The sequence below is a fragment of the Hylaeus anthracinus genome, unplaced genomic scaffold, assembly GCF_026225885.1.
Source record: "Hylaeus anthracinus isolate JK02 unplaced genomic scaffold, UHH_iyHylAnth1.0_haploid 11982, whole genome shotgun sequence".
Lineage (NCBI taxonomy): Eukaryota > Metazoa > Arthropoda > Insecta > Hymenoptera > Colletidae > Hylaeus > Hylaeus anthracinus.
In genome coordinates, this window is record NW_026534330.1 from 1,789,395 (window position 1) to 1,808,992 (window position 19,598).

General features: G+C 39.3%; 3 protein-coding genes across 7 annotated transcripts in view; 1 reads left to right on the forward strand and 2 right to left on the reverse strand.

The window, feature by feature from the left end:
• Positions 1-19,598, reverse strand: part of LOC128886145 (fl(2)d-associated complex component-like) — a 45,600-nt gene that overhangs the window by 5,037 nt on the left and 20,965 nt on the right. The window contains exons 3-6 of the mRNA XM_054140764.1: positions 8,597-8,659; positions 2,556-2,623; positions 1,927-2,041; positions 539-707 (exon numbers count right to left, since the gene is read on the reverse strand). Of these exons, the coding sequence (XP_053996739.1) occupies positions 539-707; positions 1,927-2,041; positions 2,556-2,623; positions 8,597-8,659 (415 nt within the window). The remainder of the gene's footprint in view (positions 1-538; positions 708-1,926; positions 2,042-2,555; positions 2,624-8,596; positions 8,660-19,598) is intronic.
• Positions 3,535-5,504, reverse strand: LOC128886151 (basic salivary proline-rich protein 1). Its single transcript, XM_054140776.1, has 3 exons — positions 5,347-5,504; positions 3,753-4,155; positions 3,535-3,677 (listed from the first exon to the last, which is right to left on the reverse strand). Exons 1-3 carry the CDS (start codon positions 5,473-5,475, stop codon positions 3,655-3,657), a joined length of 555 nt encoding a protein of 184 aa, XP_053996751.1. The 5' UTR covers positions 5,476-5,504; the 3' UTR covers positions 3,535-3,654.
• LOC128886146 (pancreatic lipase-related protein 2-like) lies at positions 10,140-19,213 on the forward strand. Of its 5 annotated transcripts, none has more exons than XM_054140766.1 (7): positions 10,140-10,237; positions 11,551-11,788; positions 15,959-16,058; positions 16,470-16,618; positions 17,195-17,430; positions 17,877-18,120; positions 18,243-19,213. In XM_054140766.1, exons 2-7 carry the CDS (start codon positions 11,731-11,733, stop codon positions 18,476-18,478), a joined length of 1,023 nt encoding a protein of 340 aa, XP_053996741.1. In that variant the 5' UTR covers positions 10,140-10,237; positions 11,551-11,730; the 3' UTR covers positions 18,479-19,213. The 5 variants fall into 5 exon arrangements, with proteins under 5 accessions (XP_053996741.1, XP_053996742.1, XP_053996744.1 ...); XM_054140769.1 differs by lacking the exon at positions 10,140-10,237 and adding an exon at positions 11,895-12,100 and having other exon boundaries at positions 11,721-11,788; positions 18,243-19,212; XM_054140767.1 differs by lacking the exon at positions 10,140-10,237 and having other exon boundaries at positions 11,372-11,788.

Below are 19,598 nucleotides of genomic sequence, written 5' to 3' on the forward strand. Positions count from 1 at the left end.
ATATTGCTTTGTCTCGATTTTAAGTATAATTTGTACAATTTCTTTCAGAGTTATCGAGAAAGCAAAGTAAATACTGATTAAATAATTATTTTTCTTCACGAAGACGAGCAACTTACTTGTTAACATTTTTACCTTCGGTACAAATTCCGAGTAATAAATAAAAGATTTTGTTTTATTAGTTGTACGTCAGATAAGAATTTATGACTGCTCGATTGAGTGTGCGTCACGAATGAATTGATATGTATGTATTCGTCCAATATCATTCGAATACATTTTTTCTTATAGAGTGTAGTTCACAAGTCTAACCACGTTCTTTGATATCATATAACAATATAACATTTTAATTTTGTGCATCATTTTATAAATGTAGCAATAATTCTTTAGTTTTGCAAAAGGTGTCGGAAAGGTTTTAAAAGTTGTTGAAACATCCATAATAAAGGATTTCTTCACAATTAGTAGCTTCTCGGTATAGAACCGTCTTACGTTGACGTGTTGATTACTGTCTACCTTGCGTAATCTATCTGCAACGTTTACGAACCAGAAATAGAGGATGAGCCGCTCGCCATAGAATACAGAGACGCAGAGGCTGGTACATTTCCAGGAAGCCATCTGCCACCTGGACCAGTCACCCCTACAGACACACCCGTGCCCATGTTGTACTCTGACGCACTCTGTGGCAGCACCCAGGACTTCCCTGACATCGAGTACTACGGAAAATAACGAGCCATTGTTAACGAGCCGTTCGTAATGATAACGATGTAAGAACGTTTATTTTCAAATTGGAGATGCTGCAAGCAACGGTTACAAAATAAGTTAATTTTCTCTGTAAAACAATTTCAGTCATAATGGGGCAATATTATCAGACTTTGTTAAAGGGTAAGTGGCACATGCAAGATCACAAATGGCACCCTTTTATGAATATTTTTTAATGCTTGGTTCAGTGTTTATCCGTTCGAAAGATATATGTTTGAAAATATCAGATAAACACGTTCAAATAACACATTTTTGATTCGTCCATGCGAAGCGATCATCACACCTCAAAATCAGATAGAGAATCACTTGTTTACAAGGTGCCCACACCAAGAACCAATGCGTCAGACAGACTGTGTTTAACCTAAGGTTTAAATGGATGAATAGAAATACGTAGAATTAATTTCTACGCTCAATACGATCCAATTGCGCAAAGGTAGCGCAGCGAAACGAACTTACGGAATTTTCGACTAATTTTGGCTTTCGTTATTATTGGACGGTTAGCGTTTAAAGCAACGGCGAAGTACTCCACGGCTTTAATCGAAGAAGCATACTCGAGGGGGCCGAACGAATTATTTACGGGTCGTTTGTAGTGTACACGGCGGAAATTTCGCGAGATTAATTGCAGAGAAATGCAAAAAGAGCGGACTGCGCATTCAGGTCCGACGATATTTATGAATACAGCTTCGAACCGAGTGGTCATACGTCGCGCGACGTGGCATTCAGATCTGTTGAAAGGCGACGAGGGCTTTCCGAGTCCGCTCCAATTACCCGCAATTTTACGCTACCGGAATCGAATGGATCAACGCGAACCTAGCGTTGCCGTGTTCGTGTTTCTAAACCTCGATTCCCAAACGTAAATGAAATTCTTGGATGTCCAAGAGTCGTCTACACCATGTGCGAGTAAAAATTCTGCAACAGTGACTGGAAAGGGTGTAACGAGTTTGAGGGCCATTTCACGCAAATGTGAAACGTTTGGAGTAACATTTTGCATTTGGTAGTTAAGTACGCGAATAAAACAAGAAAGATTTGTTTTTAATTTTAATCGAATCACGTACGATCACTCGCGATACTTCCCTTGTGAGAAGGTCTCTTGACGGGTACAGTTCAGTGAAATATTAAATAGTTGACGTGGAAGTTGGAAAAGGAAGTCGCATAATTATCAACGCTACTTACGTCCCGTGGAATTAGAGTCTGCTTCAAACGCAGGATCTTCGCTCTGCATATGACGCATCTCAGAGGTAGAAGCCTCTGCGAAACGGCCATTTGTATCGTCTTGACGAAACAGCGCCTGCAACATACGAGAACAGAGACCTCCATCGTGAAGACTAAAATAGTATTCAACAAAATTTTGATCTTCATAAAATTAAATAGAAATAAATTTATTGAAATCGAACAAAAGATGAAATCAGTACCAAATGGTACTGACTGTTTATTTACTAGGTTTCATCAATTTAATATACTTTCAATAATAGCTCTGGTTTGATTATGTTTGAGCTGAAGATCGTCATAATTATTTCTTCTTTTAGATTCGTTTATTAAATGCAAATTCTTGACTGCGACAAATGACTATGTCTTTTTTACTTCATTTTGAAAAACTACCAACGTACGAGCCAAGAAAATTTCCATTTAAAATAGCATTAACCATCTCCGTCTAGGTTTCAAAATAGACGTCATTCAGAAAGTGCTAAAGGTTACACGCGCACACAACCTCTCGATTACGTTTGATGAACTGACACACAGATCTCTCCAAGTAGAAACTTCTCTTGGAAGCACACGGTATTTGAATATTTTAAGTAGTTTACCTGCAGACCACACGGTGCCCACATGGAGCCGTTTGCATCGTAGCTCTGGCGTTCACGCAGATCACACACTGCAAGAATAAAGCGAACGATAATTGAGATCTAATCCCGATGGAGGATACTAACTACGTTAAATATGATAACTCGATCTCCGTAACTAGCATTTGGGATTAATTCCCTGGAAAGTTAAAGCATCGCACGCGGTGAAATTGATGAAAAGGTCGAAGGTGAAACCCTATCAACCCTTCGTGGGAGTTTCTGATCAGTCAGCAGATATTTTCAGGAGGTAAATGATCGGCTTTCATCGCCTGCGTCTCGTCAAAGAAAGGGAGTGTTCTTCAATAGAGACGGTCTAAATATTGTGTTAATTAATAGTGTGAACTCAGATTGTTTTATTTAAAAAATACTTTATTAGTCATTAAATCAGTTTTAGGCACAAGTACAATATGGTTTGCCTTTATCACGTTGATCGTCACGTAACCCACGTATGGGTAACAGAGATTTTCACTAAGACATTCAAAAGCTAATTCTGAAGATCAGGTGTTACAGAAAACAAAGTCTGGATAGGATTGGTGAATTTTCGTCAGGTTATAAAAATAAATACCATCGGAAATGTTCAATGATATGGTTACCAATTTTATAAGAACGCATTTTCAGCTTCTTAAATATTTTCATTAGTATGTCTGCCACTGTAGGTGTTAATAAAAAATGCCTTCACAATTTTTTTTTATTTACACTAAACCATCAACGCTTCCTTATCCTTAACAAATTAAAGTGAACGTTACGTTTTGTATACATTGCGATTTGCCAAAGTTAACATAACAACGCGACCATATATAAAAACCTTAAATAGAATTTGTGTCTGCAATAATTTGCATAATCCTAATCGCGAGACAAATCAGGAAGGAAATTTGAAAGTGGAACAAACGTTTATGCGAACGTGATTTGCATCCTGCGTACAAGAAAATTTACGAACACTGAGTTTTTACTGCCAAAGTATTTATTTCGTTGTCTGAACATCAAAAATCTACAAAGTACAAACAAGAACCGGTTTTACGTTACATTATCGACCCTGTAACTCTGAAAAATATTTGGTTTTCGTTCATCCCATGTTACGTCCACCACCTAAAGAAAAATATACAATTGTCATTTCTCTGTTGTACTTGTGAAATTAGTACTTTCCAAAAGAATTAAGATCACCTCCTCCCATTGGGTTGGGTATACCCATGTTCCCCAGGTTTCCCATGTTGCCCATGTTGCCCATGTCCATTCCACCACCACCCGGCATGGGAATACTCAGTCCTCCTTGTCCACCCTGTCCCTCTTGTCCCCCCTGTGCAGCGAGTTGACGTATTAAGGTTCTTCTCATCCTCGACTTCTCAGTAGATACCATTGGTCCATTCGCGGCGGTTGAAAGTCCAGATGGAAGTTCGGATGGCGGTGGGCCACATGGAGGAAGTCCATTTGGTGGTGGTCCATTCGGGGGTGGGCCGTTTGGTGGAGGAGCACAATCTTGGAAACCCCCTTGTGGACTTCGTCTCTCCCTAAGCTGGTTAGGAGCTTCCGTCTGATTGTCATCGAACGCCAACGAAGATGCAGTAACCTCCAATAAATGTTAAGCGTACTTTACCTAACCTTGTCACAAAATCTGCCGCAAATACGATGGTAGATAGGTTCTGTTGCAAGTCTGAGGAGAGTGGTATATAGAAAGCGTGTCATACAGAAGTAGCCACCTAAATGTCTCTTTCGGTTGTGACGATATAAAAACTACTTCACAAGCAATTCGAGTAATTATGCAGAGAAACGAATCGCCTACAGATTTCAATAATTTAAAGATACGTTATTTGCTAATATATCTCGCTGTTGAACGTCTATCAATTTTTGTTTATTTAACTTTTAAACAATCTTATAGACTACTCTTTCTGTTTCTCAGCACAGTTTAAAACGAACGAAATTCAAATCTAGGCTACCAGAGGACAAGTCCCCGAATGAAATGACCTATAGGTCATTGTTCCATTCTGTACGCTTGCTTTTGCTTTGCAAACTGGGGCGAAGTTTTCTTGGAAAACGAACCTTTGCCTCTGGAAGAGAATCACGCTCGTTATTACAAGTTTTACCATTTCTTTTAGCACATCCGTTCAGTAGACTTTGGCCCCGGCTCTAACACCTGTTTCACAAAAGTGAAGGCGCGGCACACCTTGATGGGACACGCCCCACAAAACAATTGCTTTCTGGTTCGTTACATTTCGATCCACTTATGAATGATTTTAAACTGGTTAGAGTGTTTCGGATTTCTCATTAAAATATTAACAGGAAAGCTTGTGTGTATATTAGACTGTTTCGACATAAAACTGTGAATCCTGGTGGGAATTAAAGATGACAATGTTTCTTTTTTTTTTATGATGAACTCCACACTTGTAACAGAACTTATGACAGGACTAGGTCGGTGGACTGTTGACACTTCAAATTTTGATTTACATAGTAACTGGGCCTCGAAAATTGAATGTGAGATGGCAATGTGACCAAGAGAATTGGTTAGGGATGGAAAAAATATCAAACGGCGAATACAAGATGAATAGCTTACGATCTGTTAACGTACAGTGTGCCAGTTTATCTATTATTCGGATAGACTTTTATTCATCTCTGGAATATAGAAATAAACATTACTTTTGACTGAGAATTTAATAATATATCTATTTTGGTTACAACAGTTATAATCCCTGATTTGTGGGACTTGAAAAGATGAAGCTGAAACCTGAAGAGTCGAAATATGTTAACGAAGATCTTTGCTTACAGAAAGCGCCAATATGGCGACAACGCCGACGATGGATAGTAGACTCTTCATGACTCCTGATGTCTCGATGCTCGACACTGTTCTTCCTGATTTCAGATCGAAGGAATAAATAGCGTACACTGGATGCATCACGTCATCGCGGAAAAAAAAAAGGGTAGGAGGAACAAAAAGCAGACAGATGAACGTTGCACGGCGCATCGCACGCGAAAAGAACTCGTTGAAGACGGAAAATCATTTCTGTCGTCATTATCGGCTTCCCCGATTGTCGACTATTGTTCTCCGCCCGCGATACGTTATTCTCCCTCTCGTTTTATTTTTGTTTCCATCACGAATAACAACGGAAATGATGAACGGACTTGAGACACGGACACGAGTCCAGGTGACATGAAAGCATTGTTTAGTTGTACACACGGAAGAAAATTAACGCTCATGGTCCGAGATTGCTGCGTTTACCTCGCGTTGCTTTTAATCTTATCGCTCGTACTATCGTTAGCCTAATTTCAATTTAATAATTGCGATAGTCATCGCATCCGGAAACCAATTTTTTCTGCAACAACAATATTTAAACGTAGGTGTTATGAGACATCAAAACTGCGTAATCCTTCTTCGCGTTATACAAGAGTCATTCAAATATAAACCGGACTTCTTTTTACGCAGCTGTATCGAGGATAGATGAAAATACCAATGAATTGCCTTATTTTTCTACGTAGGCTCCGTCAACAGAAACACATTTTCTTCGTCAGACACGAAGCTTTCTGATCGCATCATAGAAAATAGAATTTAGCCGAGCCAGTAGTAAATTGCGTACGCACGAAATATGTTACTCTACATAGTCGAATTATATTTGTAGTTTAATATTTTATCATCGAAGTAAAAGAATCCTGCATCTAAAGGACTGTGTCGACAGAAGTAGCTGACGATTCGCCCAGAGTAAGTGTTATTAGGGTTATTAAAGCTCGAACGGGTCGTTGATGACGCAATCCGGAAATTTTCTATTGGCATTTACGAACGTTGAAAGTGTCTCTCGTACATTGTTTGTATGTATCTCAGCCGCCGTAACTGACATGATCGAATTACGCGTCGACTTAATCGAAATATTAATAGTTTGCCGAGGCTGGACGAGCACGTCAGGAGTCGCACAGCTAGCTCTTTGTCAGCTCGGTTAATCGACTTTTGCAACCCGTTGAGCGGCCTATTCGCTCGGAAATTGCAACTTTCCCGGACCAATGGCTGTCTTTCGAGCGCCACAGAGAGGCCTTTCTGTGCAGCATCCGACTAGAGCGTCGAAAATTCTATGTGCAGCTACTTTGACCTCACTCTCAGAGGCGTATTAATACATTCCACAGCTTTCTGGGTCAGTGTATCTTTTCATCTTTTTTTAAAACTTTTTATGGAAATTCTCCGTTACGTTTAATCCCTTGCTGAATGACAGTAAATTTTCAAAGAAAAGATCGCGAACATGTACAATAACGGGTTTAACAAAAGGGGATTTTATTTTTTAATAAACGTAGTCGCTGTGAACGCTTAAACGACATCATCTTTTACGTTTATTTCGAATCGTATGAAGTTTCATTTAAAATAAAAATAATGGATGTATACCATATCTTTTGCAGCATTAAAAAACAAAATCTTAAAGTCCTATTGTACTCCACTACCTTGAATATACACAACTTGGCTGTGTCAGTCTTTTGCAGACTGGTATTTTACATCTTTGCCCCACTAAATAAAATTCTGTTGGAAGAACGTGGAAATAATATTACATTTAAGCCGTCCGCTGTTTTCCCTGTTCCCTCAGAGACGTTTATGCAACGACGCTTCAATAAGAAATATCTTCACGCATTTACTGTCGTTATAAAATGGTATACGCGCAGCGTTTGTGAAACGCTTCATAAACATCCAGTCGAGTTATTGTCAATACCAGATAACTTTATGGTCCCTTAGTTGATTTAAAGGATAAAGATGACATTTTTCTGCGAAGTTTATTCTTTTGAAGAATAAAATCAAATATCTTATGTAAAAACATTTTTTTCAAAGCTTCTTCCCCTCATAAAATGTCGAACAATTCCGCTTGAAACGGAACAATTTGTACATGCAGAAAATTAGCTCGATAAACATACATTTTCATAATCGAATCCAAAGTAAGTGGAATTATGCGGGATTCGAGTATGTTTAAACTGGAATAGGATACGAAGGAAAATGCAATGCAAATTAAAATGCAAGTTACGGTAGTCGGATCAGCAGTAAGACTCTTTCATCGAGAGAACGGAATTGATTCCTTGAAATTTTTCACCGACGTCACGACAGAGACGGTTTCTTTTATTCCTGTTTCTTTACTCGCGGGAAAACGAGAAAATCTTATTCTCCCGTCAATCATCGACCTCCATCCTGGTGAAATTACGAATTAGGCTTGATTACGTTGTGTCCTTCGTAGCGAGAGAGAAAGTAACGAGGTTACCCCGAGAAACCTTGAAGAGAAAAGTGGAGGCGGACATGGTGGCAAACGCAGCTGACCTTACCCACTAACCATGCTTTGGGATAATTCAGAAACTCCCCTGTAGGGTCTCCCTGGGGCGTTAATTGGATCAGAGGCTACTCGATCTTCCCGCAGGAAATTTCTTTCGTTCGATGGGAAGATTAAGTGAAATCTCCCTTGCGGTTATTCGTCGAGTACTAGATTTTCAAGTTATCCAGCCAAGCGATTCAGTTACAGCTTATTGAGAAAGATTTTCAAAGAAGATATTATTTTTCACAACGACAACAAATTATGTTTGTAATTTTAGTCGCGATGGACGGTCGAACGACTCCATTCTTCACGTTTAATTGAATTTATTAGGGTGGTTCTTCAAAGGGTGAGTTACGAATTCTTATGCGCTCAGGGTCTCAAATTCTGGTAATACATAACCCGTGTAAACAAAACATTTTTATTTCTTACGAATTCAATGCGAAACAATCATTTCTTAATACACGATAATAATGAGTTAAACAAAATCCTGAAAAATACTTTCCTTTGAATCGGTAACAATGGAAAAAACAATTTGTGGTATGTTCAAATAAACAAACTTAATTTTCAAATGCTGGAAATTCCGACATTTTGTTACATGAAAACAGTAGTTGCAATATTGTTTGGCATGTTATTGCACAAGCGTAGATAATGGGTTTGTGGCTGCAAAGTCGCGCTTGATTACAGAGGGTTAAATCGAGGTTTTACTGTAATTATGAGGGTTAGAATAGTGGATAGCAGTTCACTCACCTCATCTTCCTGCGAAGAGGCTAACTCTGGCTCGTTCTCCTCTAGCTTTGTTAACAGTTTATCCTGAAACAAAACGTTAATATTTGTACGTTTGAACGGAAATATGAATAATAGTCCTTAGCATCTATTCTTGTCACTGTTTTATTGTTTTTTCTAAGCCGAGCAAGTTGAAAGTCTGTTCGCTTTCGTGGAAGGTTGACTCATAATGATATAATGCTTCAACAATAGTTATCAGCGCTATTATTGCCCCACGGATACTAGGAATCAATCGATACATTATTTCTTTCTTGCGAATCCTTGTTTTACGCTTTCCGCCGTAGCTCTTTTTACCTACTCGCGCCACGCGATCTTTCAAGTTGGTAAACTCACCCTTTCACCGTCTACCAAAACAAACGAAAAGTTCCACAACCACTTCTTGGCTAGCGGATTCAACGATCCGTTGACTTCGGTCTTCGAGATTTCATGAAATTCAAAGCATGCTGCTGCATCCCTGAAAAGTCACCCATTCCCACCAGAAACCATGACGAGGTTTCCTCGTCAGTTTCGATAAAACTTCTCAGACTTGCGAGACGGTCAAAAACAAGAGACAGTATTTCCTTTCGCAGAGATAAATCATGTAATTCTATATAATAATCTTATAATCCAGGTACAATTTTAGAAGTGCGTCAAAGAAGAACTATTAAGTTGTCTAAAAAATTTCTTTCGTTTCGTTAATAAGTATACGTACACAATATTTTATGTTTTATGTTACCATACATATTTTTATAGAAAATATTCTAGGTAAGATTTGCAACTATTGTCCAAACGTAACGTTCATAACAATCGAAATGAAACGAAGAGATTAGAAATGAGGATATGAGCAGAGATTGGGACATTTACGTTAGACGGCGAAACTCGAAGGGCACTTCGGCCCTTACACACGAGTGAACGTAGTTAAAGAAAAATATGATATCCTTATGGCTGAGCGCTTCGCAAACTTGCAAAGCTTGGACGAAATTGCGAAGGAGGACTGTCGAAGGACATCGAACGGCAGAGCGGTATAAAAAGATTTTGTCATGTTCTTGGCATCGAGTTTCGTCGCGGAAACAATGGCACGGCATGGCGGGACGATCGGTGGTGTTCGCAGGTTAAGTGGTACATTGGTTGGCTGTGATTCGAGACGGTCCACGGTCGGTGCGTCGGAGTGAAAAGTTGCTGTACCGATGCTGGACACCGTGGTGGGGATATTTTGCGCATCATCCCCCTAATATCTGGAAAGCACCCTGACCCAGATATACGTACGCGCCGAACAACTGGACGGTCCTATGCCAGGATCATCCGACGGCAAATGAAAACCTGCGCGACATTCGTTCTGGACTTTCGTGTTTATTGTTTGCCGATGAACGCCCAGCCGAATCCCAAAATACGAGCACCCGGATCGTGTCGTATTCGGTGTATATTAGACTGCAAAGTGTAACACTTTGGATCGCTCTTGATGCGGATCGGAACATGTAACTTGTGCATCCGATTGGTTTGATTGGTACAAACGTGTTCATTTTGATGGATAAAATTAATTTGTAATAAGAATACAGATGTTTGAAGCTTCTCTACGAAATCGGTCATTTCGCACGCAACCATGCTTTACAATAAGTGTTCTCAAAGGTTTGTTATTATCCGGTATTGAACAAACTTCAGAATGTATGAAAAAGATTTCTGAATGATAGGGTCGTTTGTCAAGAACAATTTAGACGGAACTCGGACGTCAACTAAATCTCGGTTTATACACGATGTAAAATCAGAGTCCCGTAAACTCCTCAAAATGTTGCACTCAGGAGGTTAATGGAATTGCAGAGTGGAAATTGTGCAATTTCCATTCGATACACCCGTCAGTCGCAAATGAATTTGTACTCGTTTCTGTCGAAGCCAAGAAGGCCATCGAGCATTCCATTAGTTCCTCGATCTGCTGCATCCAATTTGCTCAGTAATTGTCGTAGTTTGCGCTTGGGGATCCACGAAAAAAGTCCCGGCTTCCTCTGTTTGCACATCGGCACAGAATAACCGTGAAAAATTGATGTCACCTAAGGTCAGGTTTAGGCTAGGTAGCCATTCGGTTAATTTGAAGTACCTGGAAGATTTAAATTCCAGTTTGAACTTTGTACTAATTGGAGCAGCTTCCGATAAAATGTGCAATCCCGACAAAAAATGGGATCGTTGTTGCAGGGATTTCCAGTGTTACTTCAGAACCTATCCAATTTTCTTGCGTTTAATGTATAATATATTTTTAATCAGATAGAAATTCTATCGTAGACAGAGATATACGACGTATATTGATATCTCCCTACTTTATTCAAAAATTTAATGATACCTAGATATAGCTTTTATGTGATTTTGAGAAAAAAATGTTCTTCAATACGATATGAAAGCATTATTTGTTATACAGGGTGTCCACGGTAAAGTGTGACAGATGCATATTTCAATAACCATTGATGACACGAAAAAATTGTTTACACGTAAATTGCAAGATACAATGGGCCCTATATTGTGGTGTAAACGAAATTTTGTTTATATTATTAATTTAAAAGATATGATGGCGAAGTTTCGCGTTTTAAATGGAACTACATGTTTGCTCGGGGATCATGCGATAGTGCTTTTCAAGACGAATTCATTGACCCTTAATGTATTACCCGATCGCATAGCTTTTTGTCAAGTTTCCAAATATTTTTTTTGTGCGTTTCATTTATGCGGTCCCTATCTACCGTACAAAAACAGGTTCGATTCTAGTCTCCATGAATAAACGCACTTCTGTTTATTTACCTTCAAAACAGAATCTTTGCGAAAAGTTCGTGTCGCCTAATATTAGGCTTCGTTTAAGAAACATCCGTTCCCTTCGTTCCTGACACCAAAGTTTTACTTCTGCTTTATGTAACTTTCCATCAAGATACAATTGAGAGCCAGTAATTTATCTTTTACTATAGAAAACCTCGAAGTTCCCAGAAAGGGAGTCTGGCAACGCCTTGCGTCATGCTCGAGATCCTCGGTGCCAGAACATTGCTGATCACTGCTTTCAATTTCCACCAGTTTGCTCCCGCTTCTGTCGTTGACTGGAATCCTGCCTCCATCAGTTGATCTTTCAGTTTTAGTTCGGTTCCGGAGACATGGTGGTGCCGCAATTCCTAGTTTCCGTACTGTGCCGCGTACTCGTGATCAAAAGAGGTAACGAAAAACCAAGTTTATTACTGTTGAACTGCGATCAGCATATACTTCGTACGGTGAAAACTCGCGGCGAGTGGTACAAGATTATTTTTGTCCGTCTTTTCAGTAATTACAGCTAATGAAGGTACGGGAATTTTTGCGGGTAATTATTGCCAGGATAGTCTGAGACTGTAATTAGAGTGAAATTACCAGCGATAAAGAAACTGTTGAAACGAAGAACGCCGGGTACCAGAAACACGGGGAGGAAATGTTTTTTCCTTAATTAAAAGAGTTGTTCTCGTGACGTGTATGTGGCTATGTGCTCGGAACGAAGTAAGTGAATAATAGCAGCGCTTGAATTGCGGATTGCTTTTAACTGGCCTGCTTTTCATTGAAATATTCTGAAAGGTCCCTTTCGAGAAAAGCATTTAGTGCTCGTGTAAACTCCAGTTCCTTCCTGCGCGGAATTTATGTTAATTCTATCAATACGGCCAATTATATCAGGAGGTTATTTAAATCTTATGAAACGATGTTCTATACAAACTAGCATATGCATCGAATTTGCTTGATATATTTATAAACAACAAGAATCGTTATGCATCGCTTGGTCATGTAAGAGGATTGTGAAACTTTCTCTCGTGTACTACAAAATATATCTGGGTGAAGGGGACTAAGATGCACAGGATGTAAGAAGAACTTATTAGCATTAATGAACGATATAATAACTAGTGCGTGCATTGCGTGAGCTCTATCGAGTGTAGATGTAACCAAACCTGAGTTTCTTTCGTCGTAATCGTTAAGTGATCCTGTTCGTGTCGATAAATTCTCGCGATTAAGGTCAACGCATGAACTTCAGTTGCAGAGTTGCTCTGCTATTTAGGTCAATTCTCAAGAACATTAATCTACAGTGGGTGATCAACTTCTTACGTTCGGACGATGAGTTACAAATTTTGCATTTTTAGTGATGTTATGATTTCAATAATAGTAAAATACATTTCTTTTCTTTTTCTTGACGTATCGATAGACAGTTTCGCTACATTTTCTTGACGAATTTTTAAAAAATTACGTAGTATGCGAATCTTTATAAAACTTACAGGGATTGAAACTAATTGGATATTTGACGATGACAAGTAATTTGTTGCAATAAAAAATTGCCTCTGGTAATCTCTTTACCTTAAATATTGTTACAGACGACTGGTTGCCTTAAGATTTGTTAACCATTTTGAATCATTTATTAGGTCAACTGTAGAATGGTTTCGCGGCATGTGGTCGTGTGATCGTTGCATCGGTTACGGAGAATGATTTCTCGTCGCTTCTAAATCACGGCTATCGAGCCACAGTTACATTAGGTTAAGAGCACTCGGTGATCGATAGCGCAAAAGTCTGGGATGCTCGAAGCGATTCCGTTCCGCTTGCCTTTTCGCACCTCGACTTACGGACACGCTACACATCGACGCTCGCGGTTGATTAACTCGCTCTATGCGCCTTAAACTCGCCGTTTTCGTCGATCAGGTGCTTTTTCTAACATTCTAACGGTCTGTAGTGAAGCAACAAAAATGGCGAACGTTGCAAACCCGACAAAACATCTCGCCATGTATTGGCAAACGGAAGAACTACCACTTGAAGCTCCAGCACCAGCAGTCAAATAGACTATGGTTAGGTTAGTGTCTGAATTAAACATTAGGTTAATTTCGAATTGAACGTCAGTTATGCTAGACGATGATTACACGAGTGTTTGGACCAGATGTAGGTTAATTTCGAATTGAAAACCAGATGTGTTAGACGACGGTTAGGTGAATGTCTGGATCAGATTTAGGCTAGTTTCGAATTGAACACCAGATATGTTCCATCCAAGTACCGCTGCAGGTTTAACTAGGTAACCGCAAGTTAGCGTGAGTTAGGTCGCTATAGGTCTGGGTTAACATCAAGGTATACAGTGAGTCACATAAGTATTCGTATTCCCACAACTGTCGACTACAGACTTGCGAGATTCGTTTAGGGCAGGGCTTCTTAAACTTTTTTCATTCACGAACCCGTTTATGATTGTGATTTTGTTCGCAACTTCAAAAGTCTAAAATAAATTAAAAATTGCACAACAAGTTTTAAAATTGCATTTAATATAGTTACAAAAATTATATACCCTGTTTGTCCAGTGCAACCATTTATTTTAAATGGGTTGCTGTACGAATACTTCTTACACCGAGTGTATATCTGGAACACTTCTGTAATTTCCAATTTAGGAGAAAAATAACGTCTACTATATGGTGCGTTCGTATTTGTTCATACTTTAAATGTATGAAATATTAGATTGAACAAATAAATATCGCCTCCATTTAGATTTAAAAAAATAAAAAAAGGACGGGACGGATTTTAAAAATTATTTTTCCATGATCTTTGAGCACATCGAATGGATATTTCAACATGTTTTATTACACTTGGAGAAATCGTGCAAGCGAAGGGTTGAAAGTTTCGTCTGAGATAAACAGAAATACCATTATGAAACTTCTTGAAAGCATGCCAAAACGACTCGAGAAGGTAATATAAAATTGAAGATATCAAACGTTTTAGTGGACATGTTTATACAGAGCGAGGTGCTTGCGATAGGTCATCTGCATAACTCGTTCAATTTGAATGTATCTATAGCAATTCCTTGCAAGAAAAAAATGAACTGGCTTCTGTATCAAGCATTGGCGGTCTTAAAATTATTTGCAGAATTTGTAGATGAAAAGAACAATTGCAATGCGTAAATGGTGAAATCAAAGTTTACTTGTTAAATATACGTATCAACATTTAATTCATCACAGAACGATACAAGCAATTCTGTCGATGCGGTGTAAACAGTTATAATCGACTAACAAACAAAATGAAATAATTGAAATGTTATTCTTTCGAAGTTTTCAAACGGATACTACTATTATATGTAATTAAGAACTCTACCTGGTGTTTCTTCGTCAGACTACAGCGTGTAATTAAAAGTGATAAGAACCATTGATCTGCGATAATAAAATAAAATTCTCAGAATGTAAACATCTTATTTTATCTGAATCCATCTCGTCGTACATTGTATACACGTAATATAATACCTAGATATGGTCGCAATAGTTAAGTAGTTTCATACGAAGGAATTAATCATGTTTAGAAGTAATTGAATGATTTTTAAAGGTTTTCTTTTTCAAGATGACGCACTGAATAAAAGAAAATTTATGTTATCATTTTGACCTACTTTTACACAAAAAATTACGTTCTATTTAAATTTACTACTATTCGAAAATGGAACATGGTTAACGTAGAATTCCGTGAAGCAGAATGGGTTAGCCCTGATAGTGTTCCGTCGTCCTTGCTTTCAAATTCATTGTTACTTTTTTTTGGGTAAATGAATCCGTTCTCAAAACAATAGTCGACGAATATAAAAGGCTTTCCAGAAGGAGCTTTAGAATTTTGTTTTTTAAAAATAAAATATGCTTCTCAGCAAAGTCATGGTGAACAGTTAAATACTTCTTGAAGTATGATATTCACGACGGACATCGGAAGTATTCGAACGCTACATGAAAAAGTTTTTTGGCGTAAACTGTTTCAGATAATCCTACGAGGTGCTAGATTGGTCACCGCATTCGGCTTCCCTATCAGACAGCTTCGAGGCGACTGGTTACATCTCCATTATTTTCCATCCTTTTTAAACAACAAAAATCGTTTTGTAAACTAGAATTATGCATTAAAAAGTACCTATGACTCTGAAAACATATGTACATTCCTTACCCTCCAAAAAAATATCATGAAAATTGACTAACATTTGGCGTTCTATAGGGAGTGCTCGCCTTGATTCATTAGTAAAACGTGTTTTTACAACTGATCAAACTTCATTTTTATGGACACTTTTATTGGCCACAGAATACAAAAAAGTCACCGAGATACGCGTATTTTTCACGCGATGTAGAAATTCGCGTTTTAGAAACTTGCGTAACGCGGGAGTTTGCTGCATCATTGGAAATTCTGACAACGGTGGTTCGTAGTAAGAAAGGAGACCTTTGATACAGACGACGCGTATTGACGAGCGTCGATCGGCAACGCACGCGATATCACGTGTCCGTTCTCAGGTTCAATGACGACGACCGCGACAATTGGTCGAGGTTGTGAGCCGCCATGCGCGAACTTCGACGAACATTCGAGATAACGTTTCCTTTCTATCGCCAGGTGAGGTTCCGCTCCACGTTTCGCTGCTTCCATCCGGTACCTGTTCGTACTGCTGTCCCATCAACTTGGACCGCGACATCGATTATCTGTTGTACACCAGGTACGTTGGTTCGCGTATCGATCGGTCTAACCTTTGTCGCGGGAAAGTAAGCGATAGAAAGCACAAATTGGTTTGCATTGGCTCACTAAACTCCGAACAGATTATCTGTATGTTCGACGATGGAAAACAATTCCAATGCGGTATAAATTAATCGTGCGACTTAAGAGGGTGCTCTTTTATTTTTAGTACGTAGTTTTAAGGGAATTGTCATGATATTTTTGCAGGCAAAGTAATTGGCATAAACTTTTGAAATTTGGTATGTTCATTTATATGTGTGTATACATTCCATATCGTTTATATTTGATTTAAAAATAAAATCCTACAGTCAGTTTTGGTGAATGTTTCAGTTTTGTAGCAAACATCTGAGGTCTAATAACAATTTTGATTATTTTCTCCTTGTGCTTACGTCAGACGGAATCCAACTTACCCGACCAGGCTGGACATCTCGAATCCCTACTCCTTGCGGAACAGTAATTTCGACAACCGATATCCAACCGTGATCTTCATCCATGGATACAGCGACAGTGCATCCGGAGGTAGCTCCATCACAACTCGAGACGGTACTTTCACTTTCTCACGATTACTACATAGTGTGGTCTATACGGTCTGTTACAATCGCGTAATTTATCATAACTGCTTCGACTTATCAATAAATCCTGTGATTCTCTTAACGTTCTGTTCTTATTCATTTTGAACCTACTTCAGAAATGAAAAGGTTATCGATTCAACCCGTGTATACAGGGTCTACCCGTTAAGTAATGCTACCATTTTTTTTAGATATTTCCGATAGTGCAATTAAAAACTGTTGTAGACGAAAGTTTATTAGTTCTTGATGAGCTACATGTTCCCATATTTCTACGTCCGAAGAAATCCTTTTTACGTAAAAATGTAAAGGTATGCCTCTAGAGTGCGGCCTGCAAGACAAATTATAATAGTTTCGAGACAAATACAATGATCCATTACGAAGATCATTCGAGGTCACTCAAAGTTAACTGCAATAGAAAATAAATTGTCTGCTCGGTACGTATCAGTAATTCTCAGCAGGTGTTTACATCTCACACAAGAATCCCCCCCCTCCTATGAAAACAGAAGACGTGCGAACGTGAAGTTTCTCCAATCTGAGCGATTTCTTTCAGTGTACCTCAAGCGAGGACAACACAACGTGATACTAGTGGATTGGGCGAAGTTGGCAGGCTTGCCTTGGTACGTGACAGCTGTTCGAAACACGAAAATCGTTGGACCTCAAGTCGCTCGTTTTGTGAAATGGTTGGATGCTCAAGGTGCAGTGCCTTTCTCAAAGCTCCATGTAATTGGATTCAGCCTAGGCGCCGAGATCGCTGGGTTCATGGGAAAGGCGTTAGCCCCACGAAAAGTAAATTTCAAACTTAAAAGTCAAATTCATGCTTATTAACAAACATAGGCTTTTGTAATTTTTTATACGTATTCCTTTCTACATTTAAGATTATCACACTCTTGAAATAAAAAGAAAATTTGAATCGATATATATAAATGCCAATAACGTGGGCGTTATCAACTGATACTCATTTGAAGTAACCACATTCGAATATTTCAAGTGTGATATATTTCTACGTTTGCTGTCATGTTCTCTGTCATGATATATTTCTACGTTTGCATTTGCATTCTTTCATTCCATCCTTCCATTGTTTTTATTATCTTTATGTAAGTCCACTTCTAGAGGTAAAGAATGTTCTTCGTGAAAAGTATCCACTGCCTACGATTGAAACATATGTATAATACATTTCCTGAATGACTCTAAACAATAGAGGTTCCGCCGTTAACAGAAAAATTTGCTTCCAGGTCGGTCGGATCACTGGATTGGACCCAGCTTATCCTCTCTACAAGAACACCGGCAGAGAGGGACATTTGACAGCGGCTGACGCGACGTTCGTAGACGTGATTCATACCGACGGCGGAAACTTCGGTTTTCCGAATCCTCTGGGTCACGTGGACTTTTATCCAAACGGTGGCAAACCGATTCAACCCGGTTGCACTCTGGGAAACGTGATCCGCCGAAGCGTTTCGCGTATCATCAATCAGTACAGTAAGATTTTCAACGTCTTATGAGTTAACTGAACAGCTAAAGTTAAATTGCCGCTAATCTCTACTTAGCTGCTAAACTAAAAGTCTCGATTTGTCGCTAAATTGTGTTTATTCGATGTTCAGTTGTTTGCGGACACAATCGAGCTTGGATGCTGTACGCGGAATCCGTGACGAATCCTTCTGGGTTTCCTGCCAGCCGTTGTCCTAGGTGGCGTCCAGATATTCGAGCAAATTGCATATGGACCCCTGAGGTTTTAATGGGATACGCTGTGCCGTCGACAGTCAGAGGGAAGTTCTATTTGAGGACAAACGGAAACCCACCTTACGCCAGGAACATGACCGGATACATAGGGAAATGACAGGCATCGGTTCGAGTTTGGATGAACCAAACGAGTAGCACCGATGTTACTACCGATTAACTTGTTTCATTCCTTTAAATCATGTCTAGAAGACATTGTATCGCTACCGTAAAACGGGAGGACTTGATTAACTTCAACATTTCTTTTTCCGCTCTAATCATTTCACAACGGTAGATTTTTAGACTGTTTATTATCTCGTACAATTTGTCTTCGAGTCGGACGATATTTGTTCTCAAGTCTCGCGTTTACGACGCGCACAAGTTTCTCGTCAAGTCAGGAATAATTCTTACCACGGTATGGTAAAATGCGTCACGGTGGAATTTATGGTTCAAGAATTTAGAAGTTCGGTAACTTTTGTCGGGCCACTTGAGCAAGATACCGCATACAAGTTTTCTGCCTAGCGATGTGACAAATCTATGTTAATAGTCGACAATAAAAGTCTCCATTTATCGTCGGACAAGGTTTCTTCCCTTTGCGATTAGAGGCATAACAAGCTGACCAGGATGCGCCGAGACAAAGTTGAACTATGCGTGGTTCTCGTGCCGCTTTCGATGCACCTTGGCTGCCCTCGAAATATGGAAATTCCAAGGACAAGTACTTCCCTATTCTCGGTTTTAGGCGATCGATAACGGTCGCTTGAAAAGACCCCGCGAGTCGAGGGTAATTGCGTTAAACAGTTTATAAGCCCCAGTCTGGCATCGAAGCGCGCTGGAAACAGGGGCACGGTGACGAATAAAAATGTTGGAAAAAAGCTGGCGGATTTCCAATACCTTCTGATGCTTTTATTTTGCAGTGATTTCGTTGGATGACTGAAGAACTAAAAGTCTGTGAATTCAGCACTTCTCCGTTCGTACCTGGCCAATGCGCACAGATCCAATTTTAGGGATACTTGAGCAATGACTACTTCCATCGGTACGTACTATTGATTCTAAAAAACGCCTCTTCGGAGAAGATGATCATCGCAGACGCATCAAGGAACGTCAAAGGAATGAAGAATGACAGCGATTTGAACAGTATAAAAAATTGTCCGCGGGAAGCAGTTGGGAAACGCTGTCCGTCGAGTTGCTCCGCACAGAGGAAACATACGTCAAGCATTTGTCCCGTGCGAATCAGAAATTTT